This window comes from Blennius ocellaris (assembly GCF_963422515.1).
Source record: "Blennius ocellaris genome assembly, chromosome: 22".
In the NCBI taxonomy this organism is placed as follows: Eukaryota; Metazoa; Chordata; class Actinopteri; order Blenniiformes; family Blenniidae; genus Blennius; species Blennius ocellaris.
In genome coordinates, this window is record NC_137671.1 from 1436987 (window position 1) to 1461052 (window position 24066).

The 24066-nt window shown below is 45.2% G+C and overlaps 1 protein-coding gene across 1 annotated transcript; it reads left to right on the forward strand.

Moving 5' to 3' along the window:
* Positions 1 to 22688, forward strand: LOC308146345 (chloride anion exchanger-like; the record flags this gene model as incomplete). The annotated part of the gene is given in 22 exon segments (XM_080518116.1): positions 1 to 128; positions 1177 to 1316; positions 6028 to 6138; positions 6225 to 6388; positions 7208 to 7349; positions 7352 to 7371; positions 7456 to 7584; positions 7586 to 7609; positions 11198 to 11280; positions 12254 to 12401; positions 12496 to 12609; positions 15498 to 15575; positions 15666 to 15761; positions 15847 to 15953; positions 17235 to 17304; positions 18542 to 18634; positions 18880 to 18975; positions 21320 to 21547; positions 21626 to 21680; positions 22113 to 22258; positions 22346 to 22405; positions 22569 to 22688. Coding segments are annotated over 22 exon segments (2253 nt in total). The 3' UTR covers positions 22590 to 22688.
* Between the last annotated feature and the right edge of the window lie 1378 nt (positions 22689 to 24066).

Below are 24066 nucleotides of genomic sequence, written 5' to 3' on the forward strand. Positions count from 1 at the left end.
ATGCGACCGGCGGAGAATCAGTACGTGGTGGCCCGGCCGCTCTACTCCGAGGAATCCTTCGCCGAGGAGCACGAGAAGGTGTACCGGCAGCGCAAGACCATGCTGGACCACATCAGGCAATACTTCACGTAAGGAACTTGCTGGGTTTATTTTCACGAAGCTTTTCATGCAAAATGTTCCAGGAAATCTGCGCGGTTGTTTCATCCTTTTGTATGAATATCTGAACGCGTCAGACCTTTCTACGGAAATGACGTTCCCACTGTAAAACACATTGACTCATCATGACAGAGTTTTCAAGCAGTGACGTGAACTTTGGGAGAAAACACCTCGAAGTGGAATTTTCCCACCTTATCTTAAAGATAACACTTCAAAACTTCCCAGCCTGAAAGAATATCGATGTTTAAAGAGTGAATATGAGCTGACAGGTGAGGTTGTTTCAGGGATATCTGCAGTTTTCATCGTATTCACTTGACTTTTTGATATTTCTCAGTTGTTGTGATCGATGAGGTTGATCTGTACCAGGCGATTATTCATTCTTACTCATTCGTTCACTCTTTATCCGTGGCGTCAATGAAAGGAGAGGCTGTGCAGTTTTGAGTCTAGAAGTATGACAACGCCTTGCAGTTTCTTATTCTTGAAAAATCAAACTTTATTCCACAAAAAAACCAAAAGACCCACCGCCAACTGAATGTTTATTTTTCCTACTATGAGAAAGCAGCACTGATACAGTTACCCAGATTGGATTTTAATGCCTTTTATAGAAAAGAGTCTGAACTTTAAACCTTTAAACTTGCAAGCAAACAGTACCGGAATAATGATTCCTTAATATTAAGATAAGAAATGCAAAAGTCATACAGTGAATACAGAAATTGTTCAACATGTTTTTTTCCCCTTTGCTAACAATGTATTGGACCAGGGGCTGGCAAGCACCACTTAGTTCAGGGGCCACATGCAGCCCAGTTTCAGATTGAATGGTAATAGAGAGCCATGATGACGTTTGAGGCAAAATGTGAAATATGACGAAAATGTGAATACGACGAGAGCAGACTCCACGTCTGCTCTCGTCATATTTCACATTTTGCCTGCGCAGGAAGTGAAACAACCCTGTTCCTCCCCATAAAGACCTGCAACAGTTCCCGTACCTTCTCTCCATCTTTTCAAAACGTATATTTCCAGATGCGACGCCAAACGAGCCAAGAGCGCCGCGCTGTCCCTGCTGCCGATCGTCGGCTGGCTGAAGATCTACAACGTGAAGGAGTGGCTGTTCAGTGACGTCGTGTCTGGAGTCAGTACAGGACTGGTGGCTGTGCTGCAGGGTGAGTCCCGGACACACCACTCCCTACATCCACAGTCGATGAAGACCTCAGGATTCTTTATATGTACAATGTATAATGATGGACCTTGCAAAACCGTATGAGCCAATATTGCGCAACACGACATAATTAACTATGAACATTTGTTGTAATTACCAGAGTTTACTCTGATTACCTTCTTTGGTATTGCGACGGTCGACTGGCACAGTGGTTCCCAACCTTTTTTGACCAGTGTACCCCTTGAGCTGGTTTCCATGTGAAAAGTACCCCCTCTCTCGTGTGTGATTATTCGCCTTAATGTGTACTTATATTTAACCCTTTGTCTTTCTATCTATCCAACTGCTCATTTAAATAAAACAATGATTGTGAGTGTAAAAACATACCTTTTAATGAGACACTTGCGCTTGCTTGTCTTTCATAAGTCTTTCATAATTCCTTTTTTCACTGGGCTCCCCTGTGCCTGCGTCCGAGGCGACGGTAGCAGTAGCGGTAGCGGTAGCGGTAGCAGTAGCAGTAGCAGTAGCGGTAGCAGTAGCGGTAGCTGGACGTTTACTCCTGCCTAGCCATGCATCCATGTTTACAGTCGGTATGCAGCTAGAGTTAGCTAGCTTCGCGAATCGTGCGCGCCCGCAGCAAGAACGTGAACCTTTTTTTTTTTTTTTTTAAAGCGCGCCACTTTATAGTCTTTTCATATTATGTGATTGTAGTGTTACAATCACTGTGGACCAACTGCTACTCATGGAAAATAAACGTATGGCCTTACTAAAATTCATGATATAATACAGTATAATATGGTATAAAAAAATTTTTTGTGTGTGTGGATACTGTAGGCTAATTTATAATCTTTCTGCGTACCCCCTGCAATACCCTCGCGTACCCCTAGGGGTCCGCGTACCCCCGGTTGGGAATCACTGGACTGGCAGACGAGACAAACGCACTTTGGAAATGACATCGTGGAAACAAAGTCCACCTCCCATTCCTCGTGAAAGTGACACGTCTTCGTCTTCTCACCTGGTCCAGCCCCTCCACTAATTTTTGGGGGCTTCAAATGTCACGGTAACTCGCTGACTAGCTTGTTAGCCTTCGCCACACTTAGCGTCGTTGTTTGCGCGTGTGCGGTGACCTGAAGGTCAGAAGAATTCCGCCGTCATCTGACGCTGCGTTCGATCGTACTCGTGATTCGGAAAGGTAAATTAGCTTCATTACACCAGCGTCTATTTTTTTTTTTCTAATGTCATGCGATCTACTATTACTAGCTTTGCGATCGACTGGTAGATCGCGATCGACGTATTGAAGCACCCCTGGTCTGGAGGGTCTAGAGGGTCTGGAGGGTCTGGAGGGTCTAGAGGGTCTGGAGGGTCTGGAGGGTCTGGTTGGCCCTCCTGGTTGGTTCAGGATCAGAGCCCTCTCTCTGCAGTTTGCTCGTTCTTGTTGTGTGGACCGGAGTTTTCTCTGAGTCTCACGTTTCCTTCCCAGAGACAGCTTTGTGAGCTGGTCCAGCTCCTGGCCACCTATCAAAGGCCTCCCCCCCCCCCCCCCCCCCCCGCCCCACCCCTCCCCCTGCGGTTTGCCCAAAGGCCCAAAGGAAGTCTTTGCAGGAAGAGTCACACCTGCAATTTGCCTCATTTGGGAAAGTAACTTTATCTGAGGCAAGTTCTTGCCAAAATTGGCATCTGAAAACCAAGAGCACCACACACACACACACACACACACACACACACACACACACACACACACACACACACACACACACACACACACACACACACACACACACACACACACACACATCACATGACAAAAGATGACAAATGTTTTCATTGAAGTACAAAATATGAAAAAAACAAACCAGTTGTGCTCAAGCGAAAATAATAAATAATAAAATCAAAACAGTCCAGAGGCTGAAATCTACTCGGGGTACCAGAGTGAAAAGTTTGAAGGACACTCCTGTGGTGAAAATGCTCCTGGGATCGCTAACGTCACATATTTGACAGGAGGAGTCTGATGTCGCTGCATCCTGGCTGTTCTCTGGTTCTCCGAAGAGAACCTGAGAGTTCATGGGAAATGTGTGAGTCATGACGACAGTCTCGCGTTTGATTCATCCACACACTCATCAAATCAGTGGAATTCGGCCCAAAACGACAGAGAAGTTCTTCCAGGAGAGGAAGTCGGTTCAGCGTCGTCCCTGCGGTTCCCAGACAAGTTTCACATTCTGTGTAACAATTAACTAAATATAAAAACCACCTGAATTGTTATGAAAAGAAAAAGTAATAAAACCTGAAATGTAATAAGCGGCCAATAATCAAAAATGAATTTAAATGTGATATTAATGTGTTTAAGTAGAGAACAGAAGCCTATAAATGACTTTGGCTAAGTTATTATATATATATCAACTAGCAAATAGTCCAAACATTTAGAACTGTTATTCAAATTGAAGCAAATTGAAGTCCATTAATCATGGACTCACTTTATGATGTAATAAAATTATTCCACTACAATGTTTTTAAATTTTGTTTAGTGCCTTGTTACATTATTGAGGTTATATTTAGGTTTCATAGTTTTCTGTTTTTATTATTATTATTTTGTAATTATTTGGGTTGTTGTTGCTTATCAGGCTCTGACAGGTCATTTGTAAAAAAAAAACAAACATCCGTGTGTGATATATCTTATCTTTTCTCTCTAATGACGTCCAGGGATGTTGACAATGGCGCGGTAAAAGCGGTAAAAGTTTTTGAAAGAAAGTTTTCAGATAAAAAAACGAGCCCTCGTCAACAGACACCATAAAAGTCTCCACGGTGCTGATTGGCCAGCGGATGTCATTTGGTTTCACGTGTTTTTTTGCGTGTAAATAGTCGTGTGTTATCGTTATTGCTTGTTCAAATAATGTCTAATCTGATAATAAACGATAGCATAGCAGTCGGCCGCTCCCCGTTATCTGAGGGTTGATAATGTGTTGGTCTGAGGCAGCAGGTGAGGTTCTTCAGTTCACCTCACCAGTTGAGTCAGTTCATTGTGTTGGCTTTGGAAAGAAAGGCCAACAATTCCAAGGTGGAAAGGGAAAAAAAAAAAGTTTCTGTTTGATAAGAAGAAACCTGCAGAACCAGAGAGTTTCTGGTGTTCTGGCTGGGGGGAAGGAGGGAAGGAGGGAAGGAGGGAAGGAGGGAAGGAGAGAAGAGGAGGGGACAGACACATTGTAGGGAGGAAAGCAAACCCTGGTTTGGGGAGAAGGGAGAGACTCTCAGGTGTAAATCACCTCGCTGCAGACGGATGGAGGCTTTAGACCATGAACTTCAGAGAGAGAGAGAGAGAGAGAGAGAGAGAGAGAGAGAGAGAGAAAGAGAGAGAGGTAGAGAGAGAGACACAGAGAAAGTTTGTTTGAGGTTTTTTTTCCCCCCGAAATAAATAGTTTTAAATACTGCTTCCATGGTGGGGCAGCGGAAAAGGGAGGGAGGGAGGGAGAGAGGGAGAGAGGGAGAGAGAGAGAGAGAGAGAGAGAGAGAGAGAGAGAGAGAGAGAGAGAGAGAGAGAGAGAGAGAGAGAGAGAGAGAGAGAGAGAGAGAGAGAGAGAGAGAGAGAGAGAGAGAGAGAGAGAGAGAGAGAGAGAGAGAGAGAGAGAGAGAGAGAGAGAGAGAGAGTTTTTTTGCCTTCTAAAACTTTTGGTAACAAGTTTAATCGCTTTAGTTTAACAGTTTTTTTTCCTGTATTTATTCATTATTATTATATTTTTAGCTTTTTTTGCCATTTTCTTTTTTTTATACAAATATATTGAGGGTTTTTCCTCCTTTAGCCATTTTATGTATCAGAGAATTTTTTTTCCTTCTTTAAAAATTATTTTTTTCATTTCTTTACTCATTTTTCTTTTTCTGAAAATAAAACTATGCCAACAAGTTTAATCATTTTAGTTTAACCGTTTTTTTCCTGTATTTATTCCTGATTATTATATTTTTTCGCCATTTTCCTTTTAGGAAAAACATTTTCTTAAGAGAAAAACCTTGGTAGATTTTTATTTTCAACTTTAGCCATTTTATGTATGTATACATGATTTTTTTTTTCTTTAATTTTTCTTTTTTCTTCTTTTTGTTCCTCATACTCATTTTTCTTTTCTGAAAAAAACTACACCAATAGGGAGGGAGGGAGGGAGAGAGAGAAAGAGAGAGAGAAAGAGAGAGAGAGAGAGAGAGAGAGAGAGAGAGAGAGAGAGCCAGGTTCATCAACAGCAAGCAAAACGTGAAAATGCATGATTTTCACGTTCCTGTTCCTGCGTCATGTTGAAGAGAACGGAAGCAGCAGGTTAATGGATAACTCCACACTGCCTGAAGGTGTGAATGTGCGTGTTGAACCCTGCCCCCCCTGCTCACTTCCTGTCCTGCCACCTTCAACTCCGGTTGGGTGACGCCGGTCCAGAGGGGGGAACAGATGAAGTGTCTTTCTCCCCCTCCCTCCGTTGTCAACAGTCCCTCCTGCTCATGCGCCGGTAAACAAACATGGCCGACCCGTAGAGGTTTGACTCGTATTCTAGTTTCGTCGTCCATTTTGTTTTGCTTGTAACTGACTCTCCGGACGAAGGTTGGGTACAGAAACAAGCAACAGCGCCTCCCCAATGCAATTCTTTTTTCTTTTTGTTTTTTTGCGAATTACATATTGTCACATGACACACTGTGGTGTGAACTGGGCCTTGTTCCATCAGACACTAATGGAAATGTCACATGTGCAGGTCTGGCCTACTGCCTGCTGGCGTCTCTGCCGCCATGGTACGGACTCTTCTCCGCCTTCTTTCCTGTGATCATCTACTTTTTCCTCGGCACATCCAGACATATCTCAGTCGGTAAGGCCATCCCGCCGCGTCCACACAACGGCGCCACCAAACGAGCGACGGCAGCAAGCCCACTTTGATTCTTTGACTCCGGGCAGGTCCGTTCCCAGTTCTGTGTCTGATGATCGGCTCGGTGGTCACCAGGATCGTCCCAGACCAAGGACAACCCTCCCTCAACCTCACAATGTTCGACGGCCTGACGGTCGATGAGAAGAGGGTGCTGGTGGCGTCGTCCTTGACCTTCCTCGTCGGGATCATGCAGGTTAAACTCCTCACCGCGGTTCACTGCCCACAGCATCGAGGACAGCCCTTCATCTGAGCGGCCGGAAGACACAAACAGACGATAGCTGAGGACCAGGCAAGGTTTAGAAGCAGCTCTTGAGGGACTTGGTGGACAGGTCACCACTGTGGGTCCCCCAACAAGACCCTAGAGGCTTGAAATAGAAAGAGTGAATAAGGTTAGTCCGTTCCGGAGCGGAGGAGTGTAGGAACTCAAAGCTACTCTGGGAACATTTCGTGAATATTTCGTAACCCGAACCCTGAGGACCACGGAGGTCTAGAGGCTTCATGTTCTAGACGTGTTCCGGCCTCCGGTCATGATTGGTTGGTTGGGTGGAGCTCCTGAACCTCGACGAGCAGAACTACGAATGTTACCTCAGACAACTGGTGTGTCACACTGGAAAGGAAAAAAAATACAGTCACTGAACTTGAAATTTAGAAAAATGTAATGATTAATTCCAGACAAAGACTCAGTCTGATAAGTGAGTCAGTGGCTCATAAAAGCAATCAGCTTTTATCAAGAGGTGATTGTTATTGACGGGATCAGATAAGATTTCATTTATTAATCCCTGGAGGGGAATTAAAATGTCTCTGCAGCCCTCGGTAGTAGAAGTCATTGTTCACGAGGCCCTTCAGGAGAATCCGCGGTCCACCTGCCGGTTTTGGCCACAAAAGGAGAACCGACACACTATGTTGAGGCTTCTTCACGCTGAATGTCAACATTTAAGCAACTACTAACAGCCAGTAATTGCATGTCTTCAGCGTTTGACTCCTGATTCCGCCACGTTTCTGTGTCTTCCAGCTGGCGATGGGTTTGTGCCAGGTGGGCTTTGTGGTCATGTACCTGTCGGACACCCTGGTGTCTGGATTCACCACCGCGGCCGCCGTCCACATCCTGGTGTCTCAGCTCAAGTTTGTTCTGGGGCTGGAGGTCCCCGGACTCAGCGGCCGCTGTCCCTCGTATATGTAAGTATGGAGCAGCTGGTGGTGTCTGCGGCGGCGCCAGAGGGGACGGACACCGGTCACAGTCTGTCCATCTACCCCCCCCAGACTCTGGAGATCGTCTTCAACAAGATCACCTCCAGCAACGTGTGTGACGTGGTCATCTCCCTGGTCATCATGGCGGCGGTGTTCCTGGTGAAGGAGCTGAACGACCGATACAAAGCCAAGCTCCCGGTGCCCCATTCCCATCGAGGTCATCATGGTGAGCAGCACGGCCGCCGTCCACGTCGCAGCTTCATGGCCACAGTCGTTGATCAACCGCATCCATCACTGATCAACCGCATCCATCACTGATCAACCGCATCCATCACTGATCAACCGCATCCATCATTGATCAACCGCATCCATCATTGACCAACCGCATCCATCATTGATCAACCGCATCCATCATTGATCAACCGCATCCATCATTGATCAACCGCATCCATCACTGATCAACCGCATCCATCATTGACCAACCGCATCCATCATTGATCAACCGCATCCATCATTGATCAACCGCATCCATCATTGATCAACCGCATCCATCACTGATCAACCGCATCCATCATTGATCAACCGCATCCATCACTGATCAACCGCATCCATCATTGATCAACCGCATCCATCATTGATCAACCGCATCCATCGTTGATCAACCGCATCCATCACTGATCAACCGCATCCATCACTGATCAACCGCATCCATCATTGATCAACCGCATCCATCACTGATCAACCGCATCCATCATTGATCAACCGCATCCATCATTGACCAACCGCATCCATCATTGATCAACCGCATCCATCATTGATCAACCGCATCCATCATTGATCAACCGCATCCATCACTGACAACCGCATCCATCATTGACCAACCGCATCCATCATTGATCAACCGCATCCATCATTGATCAACCGCATCCATCATTGATCAACCGCATCCATCACTGATCAACCGCATCCATCATTGATCAACCGCATCCATCACTGATCAACCGCATCCATCATTGATCAACCGCATCCATCATTGATCAACCGCATCCATCATTGATCAACCGCATCCATCACTGATCAACCGCATCCATCACTGATCAACCGCATCCATCACTGATCAACCGCATCCATCATTGATCAACCGCATCCATCATTGATCAACCGCATCCATCATTGATCAACCGCATCCATCATTGATCAACCGCATCCATCATTGATCAACCGCATCCTGGTGTTTTACAATGTCTAACCCTAAACCTGCAAACAATCGCCTGTGATTCAGTTCAACTTTGATTATTGATCCAGAGTTCAAGTCACACCCATTGTTTTTCAGTTAAAGTGAGCTTGTTCAAGTCAATTCAACTTTATTTATAAAGCACCAAATACAACACAGTTAGATTGGGGGATAGAGGAGAGGAAAGGACAGACAGAGAGATAGAAAGAGGGATAGAGGAGAGGAAAGGACAGACAGAGAGATAGAAAGAGGGATAGAGGAGAGGAAAGGACAGACAGAGAGATAGATGGAGGGATAGAGGAGAGGAAAGGACAGACAGAGAGATAGAAAGAGGGATAGAGGAGAGGAAAGGACAGACAGAGAGATAGATGGAGGGATAGAGGAGAGGAAAGGACAGACAGAGAGATAGAAGGAGGGATAGAGGAGAGGAAAGGACAGACAGAGAGATAGATGGAGGGATAGAGGAGAGGAAAGGACAGACAGAGAGATAGAAAGAGGGATAGAGGAGAGGAAAGGACAGACAGAGAAATAGAAAGAGGGATAGAGGAGAGGAAAGGACAGACAGAGAGATAGATGGAGGGATAGAGGAGAGGAAAGGACAGACAGAGAGATAGATGGAGGGATAGAGGAGAGGAAAGGACAGACAGAGAGATAGAAAGAGGGATAGAGGAGAGGAAAGGACAGACAGAGAGATAGAAAGAGGGATAGAGGAGAGGAAAGGACAGACAGAGAAATAGAAAGAGGGATAGAGGAGAGGAAAGGACAGACAGAGAGATAGAAAGAGGGATAGAGGAGAGGAAAGGACAGACAGAGAGATAGATGGAGGGATAGAGGAGAGGAAAGGACAGACAGAGAGATAGATGGAGGGATAGAGGAGAGGAAAGGACAGACAGAGAGATAGAAAGAGGGATAGAGGAGAGGAAAGGACAGACAGAGAGATAGATGGAGGGATAGAGGAGAGGAAAGGACAGACAGAGAGATAGATGGAGGGATAGAGGAGAGGAAAGGACAGACAGAGAGATAGAAAGAGGGATAGAGGAGAGGAAAGGACAGACAGAGAGATAGATGGAGGGATAGAGGAGAGGAAAGGACAGACAGAGAGATAGATGGAGGGATAGAGGAGAGGAAAGGACAGACAGAGAGATAGAAAGAGGGATAGAGGAGAGGAAAGGACAGACAGAGAGATAGAAAGAGGGATAGAGGAGAGGAAAGGACAGACAGAGAGATAGATGGAGGGATAGAGGAGAGGAAAGGACAGACAGAGAGATAGATGGAGGGATAGAGGAGAGGAAAGGACAGACAGAGAGATAGAAAGAGGGATAGAGGAGAGGAAAGGACAGACAGAGAGATAGATGGAGGGATTGAGGAGAGGAAAGGACAGACAGAGAGATAGATGGAGGGATAGAGGAGAGGAAAGGACAGACAGAGAAATAGAAAGAGGGATAGAGGAGAGGAAAGGACAGACAGAGAGATAGAAAGAGGGATAGAGGAGAGGAAAGGACAGACAGAGAGATAGATGGAGGGATAGAGGAGAGGAAAGGACAGACAGAGAGATAGAAAGAGGGATAGAGGAGAGGAAAGGACAGACAGAGAGATAGATGGAGGGATAGAGGAGAGGAAAGGACAGACAGAGAGATAGATGGAGGGATAGAGGAGAGGAAAGGACAGACAGAGAGATAGATGGAGGGATAGAGGAGAGGAAAGGACAGACAGAGAGATAGATGGAGGGATAGAGGAGAGGAAAGGACAGACAGAGAGATAGAAGGAGGGATAGAGGAGAGGAAAGGACAGACAGAGAGATAGAAGGAGGGATAGAGGAGAGGAAAGGACAGACAGAGAGATAGATGGAGGGATAGAGGAGAGGAAAGGACAGACAGAGAGATAGAAAGAGGGATAGAGGAGAGGAAAGGACAGACAGAGAGATAGAAAGAGGGATAGAGGAGAGGAAAGGACAGACAGAGAGATAGATGGAGGGATAGAGGAGAGGAAAGGACAGACAGAGAGATAGAAAGAGGGATAGAGGAGAGGAAAGGACAGACAGAGAGATAGAAAGAGGGATAGAGGAGAGGAAAGGACAGACAGAGAGATAGAAAGAGGGATAGAGGAGAGGAAAGGACAGACAGAGAGATAGAAAGAGGGATAGAGGAGAGGAAAGGACAGACAGAGAGATAGAAAGAGGGATACAGACCCTGGATCAGGGGGGAGGATGTCAAAACCTGAGGAGTTTTTAGAAATAAACGTAATCTATACATGAAGAAGACAAGACTATATCATATTTTAGATTCTCTGGGACTCGACTGAGTTGTTCCATTCACTGTTTCACCGTTGAAGAGCCGGAGGACAGATACGACGTGAACACTTCAATCACTACGTGTTGCTTCATGACCAAACTCTACTTTACAAAAGTATCTCAGAATAACATTTTAATCTCTCGATATTCAGTGAAAGTCACTGGTTTAGTTCACCATTTCAGTCAATGTGCAGGGATTTGGAAATAATTCAGACATGTCGTGTTTTTACCAGTAATGTAGCTCTTGAAGGATGACGACCTGTTTGACCTTGACGGTGTTTTTCCTCCAGACTGTGATCGCGTGTGGAGTTTCATATGCATTCGACTTCAAGAAGAGATACGGCATTGACGTTGTTGGACACATTCCAAGTGGGTAAGGAAATAAAACAATCCAAGTTTGCTGCATTTCAAGTAAGAAATATGTTTGGGTTTTTTTTTTAAACATATATATTTCATCTCATATTTCACATCTTCACTGAGTTTATCCAACTTTTCAGCTTCATTCTGATCAACTCTCATTATTTTAAGATTATTTTAAATTTCTATGCTATTTTACTTTGTAAGATCAGACAACAGGTTGTTTTAGAGAGAAACATCAAGTGTATTATTTGAGCTAATGGCCTAAAAAAAAAGAAAAGTTTGTGCGCGTTGACGTAAAGAAACAAGTGATTAATGATCTGTACGAGCAAAGCACCGTGGATTTCTTGGAGATGAAATACTAATTAATTAATGAATTAATTCCCGCCACTGCAAACTGGACGAATTCCCGTAGAGCCGGAGTGTCAAAAAGCAAAACATGTGACAATACAGAACAGTTCAAATGATGACATGTAGATTATGTAAACAGACTGGAATGAAGAGCAACGTGTCGATATTAATCATTCAATTGTTCAGTTATTGATTGAAGCGTAATAGAGAAGAGAAATGACTGAATGAAGCCGATGAGGACAGTTTTGGTTTGTGTTTGGAGGACGAAGCAGACAAACGAAACACTTCCAGTTCAGTCCCAACACCAGGAACGTGTAAATAATAAATAATAATAATAAAAACTCATAATCCCACAGCTATACAAGGTTTGTTTTGGTTTTTTTTGGGACGTTTCACTGGATTTTGCAGCAGAAATGTTCATTGAAATTGGAGTCATTGTTTGGTTTTATGTAAATATGAGTATATTTTCATCCACAACAAAGAAAAACTTAACAATTTAAAGTGTCCAGGTTATCATGGGACTATTTTACCGGTCCGGTCGACTGCGGAGGAAATGAGTGTGGCGTCTGAGCTGAGACCAGTTTGACATCGTCCAACGGTTTTCTTCCGTTTTAAAGAAACTCTCGCTCCCTCTGCAGGTACGAGGCTCCGGTGGCTCCCAGCATGCACCTCTTCCAGGAGACGGCCATGGAGGCGTTTCCCATGGCCATCGTGGGCTTCGCCGTCGCCTTCTCCGTGGCGAAGGTCTACTCCGTCAAACACGACTACACCATCGATGGAAACCAGGTATTGGTCGGCGCCGGCGGCGGTGGAGCCCCCGGACCCCCTGCTGGTTTCAGCGCCGTGCTCTCTCTCTCTCTCTCTCTCTCTCTCTCTGCAGGAGCTGATCGCCTTCGGGGTCAGCAACATGTTCGGCGCCTCCTTCAAGGCCTTCGCGGCGAGCACGGCGCTGTCCAGGTCGGCGGTGCAGGAGAGCACGGGAGGGAAGAGTCAGGTAAGCGTGGTTTATTCACCCCCTCTGTAGATAGTGAACAGTTACTGAGTGACAGATTAATAAATCACCAGCTAATGATTACTACAATGAAACACACTTTCACTGTGAAGAGGTTTGGTCACTTCAGCTCCCTGCAGAGTTCAGTCAGTCGCCAGTCAAACTTGGCTTGTGCTCAGTGGGCGTTTTATTGTGAAATCGAGGTAGTTCCTCAACACAATCCTCCGTCCGTCCGTCTTCTATGTCCTCCAGCTGAACATGACGATCCAACAGTCCAACTTTTCACTATACTTTGGTTAAATTGCTTTAACCACAGTGTAGAGCGCTGCGTAGGACTGCATTGTTTTGTATAGGTCGGCGTGTCAAACATTTTAGTTCACAGTCACTCCTGGACCGGGGGGGAAAAAAAATACTACCATAATAACCTTTAATAAGCTTTAACTTTAAAGATGGAGCGTTTTTCTGTGTTGTGCTGCAGAGAAAATGTGATGAAAACCAAACAATCACTGCTGAGGTTGACTACAGGCTCCACATAGAGGCAATGTTGTTAAAGCTTCTGGTGCAAAATGCAGAAAAATGTCCCAAAAATGTCCACGAGTCAAATCAAACACAATTCGGTGACACTTTGCTTTCAGTCATTTCAACACATTTTGAAATGAGAGAAAACTATTTCATAAAGAAAAATTTTAAAATGTTAAATATGAAGAAAATACAAACATTATATTATGTTGATAATGTTTGTATTTTTATATCTTCATATCTAATAAGATCATTCATAAATCAGAATTTCAATGTGAAGCAGATAAAACAATAAAGTGAGTTTTCATTATATAATATGAATAAACTTACATGTTAAAATGATTTGTTATACTTAAAATATTTAAAAGTTTTTTCCACAGTTAGAAATAGAGAGGGAGCAACAGAACAAGTCAAAACACTGCCCCCTGCTGTTTAGAAGAGGAAGTGATCATTCTTCCACTTTTATCTATAATATGAGGTGAAGAATATTCTTAAATATGATTTGTTGTTGTTGGCTTCACCCCTCCCTCGCAAAAACTCACAAACACACGCTGAAAAATAAATCGAAGGCAGCAACCTTGTTGATCTTTGTAGAAAATGTATATAAATGAAGATAAAGTTCCTAGAAGATAAAGCAAACTATAAGAAATAGTTTGCGGGTTGCTTTCACCATGTGGTGACATTTCAGTCGATTTCAACATCTAGACGGTGAAATAAGAGGTGATTTGAAACAGTTTGAAACTTTCCAACTGGTTTTTATTTCCTATAAGTGACATTTGTGTTTTTACACCATTGACTAAAAAGTGTAATTGTTTAATCCCGTCCCTCCTCCAATATTCAATAATCACATTTTATATTATGAATGAATGAAAGTGGAGTGTTGAAATACACCACGTTTAAGTATTTGAATGAGAGTATTTAATCAATAACTTTGGCTATGAGACACAGGGAGCTGCAGTTTTGTCTGTGTATCAAACAAACAATAATAAATAATCCAGCATGTAGATACTAGACCCTGGTGGTCAAATACATAGAGCTGGCAAATTTCATTTCATAGGCTCGATTGGACTCGCTACCGCTGGTCAGTTCTTTTTTGTTATTATTAATGTTTATTCATTTGGGAAGACAATGGTAAATACAAACAATATACAATAGAAATCATTTCCCAGCCTTCTTTTTCCCCCCCAAACAATAAAAACACAAACAAAAACAAACCCAAGACCCTGGAACAAAGGTCGAACAATAGCAAAGAACAGTGTCTCTAATAATAGATATAGTAAATGTATATATTACAAACACAAACATATGTATATTCATGCATAAAAAGAATTACATGCTTAAAAAAAAAAAAGACAAATAATAAAATAAATAAAATAACACCAAAATAAAGTAGGGAGGGGGGTGGGGTGGGCTGGTTGGTTCTGACCCGCTGGTTGGTTCTGACCCGCTGGTTTGTTCTGGCTCAGGTCTGACCCATAGGTTGTTTCTGACCCGCTGGTTGGTTCTGACCTGCTGACCCACTAGTTGGTTCTGGTTCAGTTCTTTACCTGCTGGTTGGTTCTGACCCACTTGTTGGTTCTGACCCGCTGGTTGGTTCTGGCTCAGTTCTGACCCGCAGGTTGGTTCTGGCCCACAGGTTGGTTCTGACCCGCTGGTTGGTTCTGGCTCAGTTCTGACCCGCAGGTTGGTTCTGGCCCACTGGTTGATTCTGACCCGCTGGTTGGTTCTGACCTGCTGACCCACTAGTTGGTTCTGGTTCAGTTCTTTACCTGCTGGTTGGTTCTGACCCACAGGTTGGTTCTTGCTCAGTTCTGACCCACTAGTTGGTTCTGGTTCAGTTCTGACCCGCTGGTTGGTTCTGACCCGCAGGTTGGTTCTGGCTCAGTTCTGACCCACAGGTTGGTTCTGTCCCGCTGGTTGGTTCTGGCTCAGTTCTGACCCGCTGGTTGGTTCTGACCCGCAGGTTGGTTCTGGCTCAGTTCTGACCCACAGGTTGGTTCTGTCCCGCTGGTTGGTTCTGACCCGCTGGTTGGTTCTGGCTCAGTTCTGACCCGCTGGTTGGTTCTGACCCGCAGGTTGGTTCTGGCTCAGTTCTGACCCACAGGTTGGTTCTGACCCGCTGGTCGGTTCTGACCCGCTGGTTGGTTCTGACCCGCTGGTTGGTTCTGACCCGCTGGTTGGTTCTGGCTCAGTTCTGACCCGCTGGTTGGTTCTGACCCGCTGGTTGGTTCTGGCTCAGTTCCGACCCGCTGGTTGGTTCTGGCCCGTTGGCCCTATGCCAGAGCGCCCGGCCCTGTAGGGTCCAGTAAACTGACCTCCAGTAGACGAAGAGCTGCTTTCTTCACTTCCACAAGTTTCCTCTTTGCCTTCAGGTTGCCGGTTTGCTCTCAGCCGTCATCGTCATGATCGTCACCTTGGCGATCGGGTTCCTCCTGGACCCGCTGCCAAAAGTACGTTAAACCACCAACGCCCCCCCCCCCCCCCCCCCCCCCCCCCCCCCCCTTCAGTTTCCCCTCTGACCCGTCGCTGTCTTGCCGCAGTCGGTGCTGGGCGCCGTGGTCATCGTCAACCTGAAGGGGATGCTGATGCAGGTCAGGGAGGTGCCGTACCTGTTCCGGAGGGACAAGCCGGACTGTGTGAGACCTCACTCCCTTCAGGCACAGGACTCCAGTGGTCCAGCTCATCTCTGGTAGCTTAAACCTGCTTTCTGACCCGGTCCAGGCGGTGTGGCTGGTCACCTGCTTGGCGGCCATCTTTCTGGGACTGGACCTTGGACTGGCGGTCGGTCTGGGCGTGGAGCTCATCAGTGTCGTCCTCAGGGTTCAGTTGTGAGTAGGACCCGGCAGGAGGGGACCCCACCCAGAAAGTAGTGCAATAATGACCTTTAAGTTTAATCTTTGACGTCTTTCTTTGTTGCAGTGGCGAGTATTTGTGATGAAAATGTCAATATTTTCACAAAACCAAACAATTACTTCCTAAAATGAAAACGATCAGATCATAAAGCCTTTTTTTTTTTTTTTTTTTGGAAAAATTCCAGTGCAAAATACAGAGAAACATCCAGAAAACTTCTGGCCTCGCTGTTGCATTGTGGGTGTTTTTACAACCTCACCCTGACAGCGTGGCTTTGAAGCTAATGCTCGTTCCGGGTTCCGACCCAGTCATTGTCCTATAAAACAGAAATAAAACATGAAAGTGGCATTTAAAAAGAGTCGGTTGAGGCTTTTTACCATAATATTTAACTATATCTATATATATCATGTTTTAAACTGAAAGTATTAAACCAGTCAACTAACTCAGTGGTTCCCAACCTTTTTTGACCAGTGTACCCCTTGAGCTGGTTTCCATGTGAAAAGTACCCCCTCTCTCGTGTGTGATTATTCGCCTTAATGTGTACTTATATTTAACCCTTTGTCTTTCTATCTATCCAACTGCTCATTTAAATAAAACAATGATTGTGAGTGTAAAAACATACCTTTTAATGAGACACTTGCGCTTGCTTGTCTTTCATAAGTCTTTCATAATTCCTTTTTTCACTGGGCTCCCCTGTGCCTGCGTCCGAGGCGACGGTAGCAGTAGCGGTAGCAGTAGCGGTAGCAGTAGCGGTAGCAGTAGCAGTAGCAGTAGCAGTAGCAGTAGCGGTAGCAGTAGCGGTAGCTGGACGTTTACTCCTGCCTAGCCATGCATCCATGTTTACAGTCGGTATGCAGCTAGAGTTAGCTAGCTTCGCGAATCGTGCGCACCCGCAGCAAGAACGTGAACCTTTTTTTTTTTTGTTTTTTTTTTTTAAAGCGCGCCACTTTATAGTCTTTTCATATTATGTGCATTGTAGTGTTACAATCACTGGGGACGAACTGCTACTCATGGAAAATAAACGTATGGCCTTACTAAAATTCATGATATAATACAATATAATATAGTATAATTTTTTTTTTTGTGTGTGTGGATACTGTAGGCTAATTTATAATCTTTCTGCGTACCCCCTGCAATACCCTCGCGTACCCCTAGGGGTCCGTGTACCCCCGGTTGGGAATCACTGCACTAACTCATAATGAATTTTCATATTCAAAAGCAAGATTTGAGGTACTGACTGTAATGTGTCTGTGCTCCAGCCCTCGCTGCAGCGTGCTGGCCAACATCAAAGGAACCGACATCTACAAAGACAGGAAGGACTACACCAGTGTGAGTGGCGTCGCTCTGCTTCATCAGCTGTTTTTAAGAAAAAAAACAAACGCAGATTCATCAATATTGGCTAGAGATGGCAAAAATAATAGAGGAGGTCTCTGGAACTAAGATTCCAACTCGTTTTAAGATTTTGTATTTTGGACTATTAAAGACTTTGAATTTGAAAAATAAACAAGATGGTAAATTACTGTGGATTATGGTGTCGGCTGGTAAAAAGGCAACAACCAGGATCTGGTGCCTACTGTTGATGAATGGATGGATGTCATGTTAAACATTTATAATATGGAAAAACTGACTGCGTCTCTTAGACTGGAAGTCGACAAATTCAAGGACAACTGGAAAGGATGGCTAATATATATTCAGCAACAGAGACCTGACTTTGTAGGACCTACTATAATGTATGTTTGCTTTTCCAGTATATATATATATATATATAACGTATTTCTTAATTTTTACCCCTGGTTCTGAGCTACAACTGTTTCTTGTATTTTTGTATTATTTATCTTTTTCTTTTTCTTGTCTGTTTAATTTCCTTTGTTTATTGTGAGTCTTCCCTTCTATTACAAGCCTGGATATTATAAAGGACATTGAGTTTGGGAGAAATGTGCTTGTATTGTGAAGGATTGACTGTTCCTTCACACACCCGTGTATTGTCTGGAGGAACACTTTCACTTGATCACCAAAATACTCCTAAATAACCGCTGCCAGTCTGTTACCTTGTTTTAGTCTCCAGACAAACACTTTTGCTCAAAATACATCAAATGAATGTCACTTTTCTGTTCATCCCAGCTTTGACAACCAAAAACAAAACCTCTGTTTGGTGAAGGAAAGAGTAGGGAAGTGATTCTATCGATCTTTTTCTGCAGGTGAAGGGTTTTACTTCCTGCAACGTGTTATTTTTCAACACCGCAGTTGTTCAAATTGGCCACAAAAATTGTTTTGACACTGAAATCTGTTGTATCTGTGAGGAGCAGGACCGTCAGCAAGTTCCCTGAGGGATGAATAAACTCTATTCTATTCTATGACAGTTGAAGGAACTTTGAAGTGTTTTCCAAAGAGCTCCAACTCTCCTAAAGAACAGAATTTCTCAGTATTTTTATTTTGTTTTCAAACTCGTGATAGAATTGTCATAAAGCGACAGCCTTTTCCTCTCGTTCATTCCAGCTCTCTCCATCTTATCTTATCTGGGTGAGATCAGAGTGGTGATTCTTGTATCGTGTCCATATCGCTGCAGATTTACGAGCCGGATGGCGTGATGATCTTCAGGATCCCCTCGCCGATCTTCTTTGCCAACGCCGACTTCTTCCGGAATAAGCTGATTGAAGCCGTAAGTCCCCGCCCCCCACCCCCTCCACCCCCCCGCAAGCTTTAACAGTAAAGGCATTAAAATAGTGATTCATGTTCAAAACCTGTACTTTTACCACTGCAGTGCAGAGTGCACGATTCTGTGAAAAACATCATAAAGAATATTGTAAAAAATGAGCAGCGGTATCTCCTGTGAGGATCTTAACACATCTTATCTCCGCCCGTTCTGCTTCCACGGTGTTTTACCCCCCCACCTGTGTCCCTCAGCTCGGCTTCAGCCCGCTGAGAGTGCTGAGGAAGAGGAACAAGGCTCTGAGGCTGATCCGGAAACTTCTACAGAAGGGCGAGCTGCAGTGGACGTCGGTGAGTGACGGCCGTGACCTTGAGCCCCGATGACCTCCAGGTGTACTTTCACTCCTGAGCATTGTGATGGAGGCTGGTGGTCAGGTGACGATGGGTGGTGCAAGGTCCACCTCCACTTATCTCCAGTGTCAGTAAGTGTGTGAAAGCAGCCCTGTGTGTTTATGTTGGCTTTACGACATCACCGCGACAATTCACACAACATTATAAAAGCTCCACCAGTAGCCTGTAAAAGTACAATCAAGGTACTACTTTAGTTGTATAGTGGTGTTTTCATGACCAGTGATTTCCTGCCCGCAGCACTTCCAGGGGTGAAAAACACGAATCCACCTTGGTTTTTTATAACTAGTAAGTTTAGTTTTAAATGTAGTGGCTCTCATGTTTCCAGAGACTCCAGGAACCAATACACAAGACGTAGGGAAAACAAGATGGAAACATAATACACATGTAATGTTATATCTCCCCAATAAGCTCAAGGTCACTTTCTTTTTCCTTTTCTTTTCTTTTTTTTACATTTCTTTGACGAGACTGGATGTTTCCTTGTTCCTTTCCACTTTCAGTCCTGAAATCAGTTGTTCTTCGACTTGCTCCTTCTCGTTCTCCCAATGTTCCTTTGGTTGTTCCTTTGCTGGCCCTCCTGGCTGGCTGGTTGGTTGGTTGGCTGGTTGAAGGGTTGGTTGGTTGGTTGGCTGGTTGGTTGGTTGAAGGGTTGGTTGGCTGGTTGGCTGGCTGGTTGGTTGGCTGGCTGGTTGGTTGGCTGGTTGGTTGGCTGGCTGGTTGGTTGGCTGGTTGGTTGAAGGGTTTGTTGGCTGGTTGGTTGGCTGGTTGGTTGAAGGGTTGGTTGGCTGGTTGGTTGGTTGGCTGGTTGGTTGGCTGGTTGGTTGAAGGGTTTGTTGGCTGGTTGGTTGGCTGGTTGGTTGGTTGGTTGGTTGGTTGGTTGGCTGGTTGGTTGGCTGGTTGGTTGAAGGGTTGGTTGGCTGGTTGGTTGGCTGGTTGGTTGAAGGGTTTGTTGGCTGGTTGGTTGGCTGGTTGGTTGAAGGGTTTGTTGGCTGGTTGGTTGGTTGGTTGGTTGGTTGGTTGGTTGGTTGGCTGGTTTGTTGGCTGGTTGGTTGGTTGGTTGGTTGGTTGGTTGGCTGGTTGGTTGGCTGGTTGGTTGAAGGGTTTGTTGGCTGGTTGGTTGGCTGGTTGGTTGAAGGGTTTGTTGGCTGGTTGGTTGGCTGGTTGGTTGGTTGGTTGGTTGGTTGGTTGGTTGGTTGGCTGGTTGGTTGGCTGGTTGGTTGAAGGGTTGGTTGGCTGGTTGGTTGGTTGGTTGGTTGGTTGGCTGGTTGGTTGGCTGGTTGGTTGGTTGGCTGGTTGGTTGGCTGGTTGGTTGAAGGGTTGGTTGGCTGGTTGGTTGGCTGGTTGGTTGAAGGGTTGGTTGGTTGGTTGGTTGGCTGGTTGGTTGGCTGGTTGGTTGAAGGGTTGGTTGGCTGGTTGGTTGGTTGGTTGGTTGGTTGGCTGGTTGGTTGGCTGGTTGGTTGAAGGGTTGGTTGGCTGGTTGGTTGGTTGGTTGGCTGGTTGGTTGGCTGGTTGGTTGGTTGGCTGGTTGGTTGGCTGGTTGGTTGAAGGGTTGGTTGGCTGGTTGGTTGGCTGGTTGGTTGAAGGGTTGGTTGAAGGGTTGGTTGGCTGGTTGGTTGGCTGGTTGGTTGGCTGGTTGGTTGAAGGGTTGGTTGGCTGGTTGGTTGGCTGGTTGGTTGAAGGGTTGGCTGGTTGGTTGGTTGGCTGGTTGGTTGGTTGGCTGGTTGGTTGGTTGGCTGGTTGGTTGAAGGGTTGGTTGAAGGGTTGGTTGGCTGGTTGGTTGGCTGGTTGGTTGGCTGGTTGGTTGAAGGGTTGGTTGGCTGGTTGGTTGAAGGGTTGGCTGGTTGGTTGGCTGGTTGGTTGGTTGGCTGGTTGGTTGGTTGGCTGGTTGGTTGGTTGGTTGGCTGGTTGGTTGGTTGGTAGTTGGTTGGCTGGTTGATTGTTTGCATGGTCTTTAACATCTCAGATCAAGTTCAAGTCAGTGTTCTTTGCAGTCGATGAACTTCACAGTTTGCTAAATGTAAAAAACGATTTGCTCTTGAACTCTGCTTACGTCTTTGTCACATTTGAAGTTGTCAACATTCTACTGACACATCTTCATCAGCTACAATAATCAATGCACTTATACAATCTAACACAAAATTGAACAGCTTTGCTCAAAAATCTGAGCTCAGCAAGGTTGATGTCGTTGTCGCAGGCAGAATATCGCACACCTCAATGGTCGTCTCAAAATAGGTCTCATCGTCAGTGGAGAACAACCCGGTAAGAAACCGTTATTCCGTCGTTACAGAAAGGCCTTCTCCACACCACATACGCAGCCATCCAGGACTCCAAGGATGAGGGCGACATGGAGGCGCTGGACCTGCCAACTGACTTCCAGGACCTTCCAGGCCGGATCGACTGGAACGGCCCGCTTCCTGCCAACGTCGTCGTTCCTCCGGTGGAAATCCACAGCCTGATCCTGGACTTCGCCGCCGTCTCCTTCCTGGACATCTCGGCCCTGAAGGGACTGAAAACAGTGAGCGTGACGTCAAGACCCTGACCATGAACTTTCTCTTACGTGACCTTTGACCTTCATTGGTGCTTTTCCTTTTAGTTGCTGAAGGAGCTGATCCGCGTTGAAGTGGAGGTGTACATTGTTGCCTGCGATAGTAAGTACGCAGTATGGATGTATGGATGGATGGATGGATGGATGGATGGATGGAACATTGATTACCACAGAAACATTGAAGTAAACAAGTGAAACACTCATCACATAGGTTCCAAGGGGACTAAACCACAGCTCACCTTTTCTTCAGGTCATTATGAGCTCAGTGGAATGTAACTCTGAACGCTAATGCAGAACTCAGGAAGCCTTGTTATTGTCGGATGCCGAATAAAATCGTCTCCAAGATCAGAAGAGAGGAGACGTTCAGGCCCGGCCTTTGACTTGAAGTCACGTCTGCGAGTTCCGACGCCCTCGTCTTGCAAACGCAAACGTTCTGCAGTACATCCAGTTAGAAAAGCAAAGGTTGAGCAGAACAGACCTGCCGCGTTGCATGAAGCATGTAAAGGATTCCAACTCTGCTGTTGCTGGCGTGCAGCGTACATCCTGGAGAAACTCCACGCCTGCTGCTTCTTCGACGACGAGGTCCAGTCGTCCATGTTCTTCCTCACGCTGCACGACGCCATGCTGCACGTCGCGGAGAAGCATCCGGAGTCCGCGCACGGGACGGCAGACCTGGAGAAGGTTTGTGTCGCTCGGTGAAAAACACACATTTCACGCGCTAGCGCGGGAAGTCTGGACCAGACGCCAACTCTGCATGTTGCCCTGCAGATAATAACCACGGTCACCGTTCACCGGCCAACCGGCAGCTTGAGGATCAGAGAGAAAAATGTAAGTGTTGTTCTTGTTTTGGGCGAAAATGTTAATGAGCTAAAAAAATAATTGTATTTCATGGCTTTGTTCTGGACTGAACTGTGAAAGATGCACATCGTGCTTTAATTAATGAAGTGGAATGAATGTAAACGTTTTCTTTCTTTCTTTCCTTCCCACTCAGTCTCCAGAAACCAGGTTCTGACCAGACACAGACAAGAGTCCCGTGTGGAAACACCACCAAGACACATGTACTGCGTTGTACAGCTGATGCTGCGTCGTGAATTACATAATGAAACCTGAGATGAAAAAAAAAAAAAATCTAAATCTAAGTTTACGTGTGGAATACTTAATGTCATGTTTGCTTTGAGTTGTTGTTTTTATACTGTATATAGTGAATTTGTAGAACATTTCTGGTGCACTGTATTTTACATGTTTTAAAGCCGTATTTTCAAGACGATGAGAGTAAATAAACTTTTGACCACAGTGTTGTCGGGGTGGCGACTGCAGGAAGTAGCTGTCGGGCAACATGAGGCATGAGTCGCCCTTGTTTTTCGAATGAAGCCGAAGATGTGCGCCCTCTCAACGGGACGCAGGCAGACGAGCAAGTTGGAACGTTATTATGGAGACTGTCCAAATAAAAGCACGGTAATAAAAAAAAAAAAAAAAGAAAAATCCAACTTGTTCTCCCTCCATGTGTGGGGGGTTTCATCCCAAAAACAACCAACGGCACAACATGCTAACGACATCTTTAGCGGTGTTTCTGCCATTTAAATGTCAACGGACATTGTTTTCAAAACATCGCCGTGTGAATGAGAAACTTTACCGAAACAAAAAAACCCAGAAAACAGCCCTCAAATATCAACGTACAAGTTCCACAGAAGATTTGAGCATTTGTTTCATGGTCGCAACCAGTGTTGCCACAGTTACCTTGAAAAAGTAATCCAAATACTAAATTCTCGTTACTCCTTTAAAAGTAACTGAGCTACTTTACTGATTATAATTTTTTTTTAAAGTAGCTGTTAGATTAGACGTTACTTTTCGGTTACTTTCAGCAGCATAACCGTCGTTTGGCGCAAAAAGGGGCGGGGCTTCCTGCCAATAACGCTTTTCACTCAGAAAAATGACAAGATGGCGGAACGTCTCTGCGGGGGCGTTCTTGTTCTTCTTACAATATTCAGGTTCAGGTGTTGAGGTTTGTACCCACATAAACAAACGCAGGCCCGTGTAGAGACACACTTCCTGGAGGTAAGAATATAAATCAATAACTGGCTTAAACAGCAGTTTAAACAAACCAATAGAAATGTAGGATGACATGGATGTAGTTGTCATATCGTTAGCATTCCCGGGACATGTTCGCTTCCTTCTTGCTGGATTTTTCTCTAAACATAAGAAAACCGCCAAGCACGAGACTTCAGTCCATGTTTGGCGCCTTTATGTTTCCGGAATGGAAGACGCACGCTTATTCTTGCGTCACGAACGTGTAATGGCGCCGAGTCGGCGCAGATTCAGCTCAATTATTTAAATCCGTCTCGTTCCGCGGTGCCGCGGTTCGTGGGGGCCTTCACGCGGATTCAGAGGAAGCAGATCCAAACTACACAATAAAAGAAAGCAACAACAGACCCAGCAAAAACAACCAATGGCTGCATGGAAAAGTCAAATGAATTTCAAGCTGCTTTCCT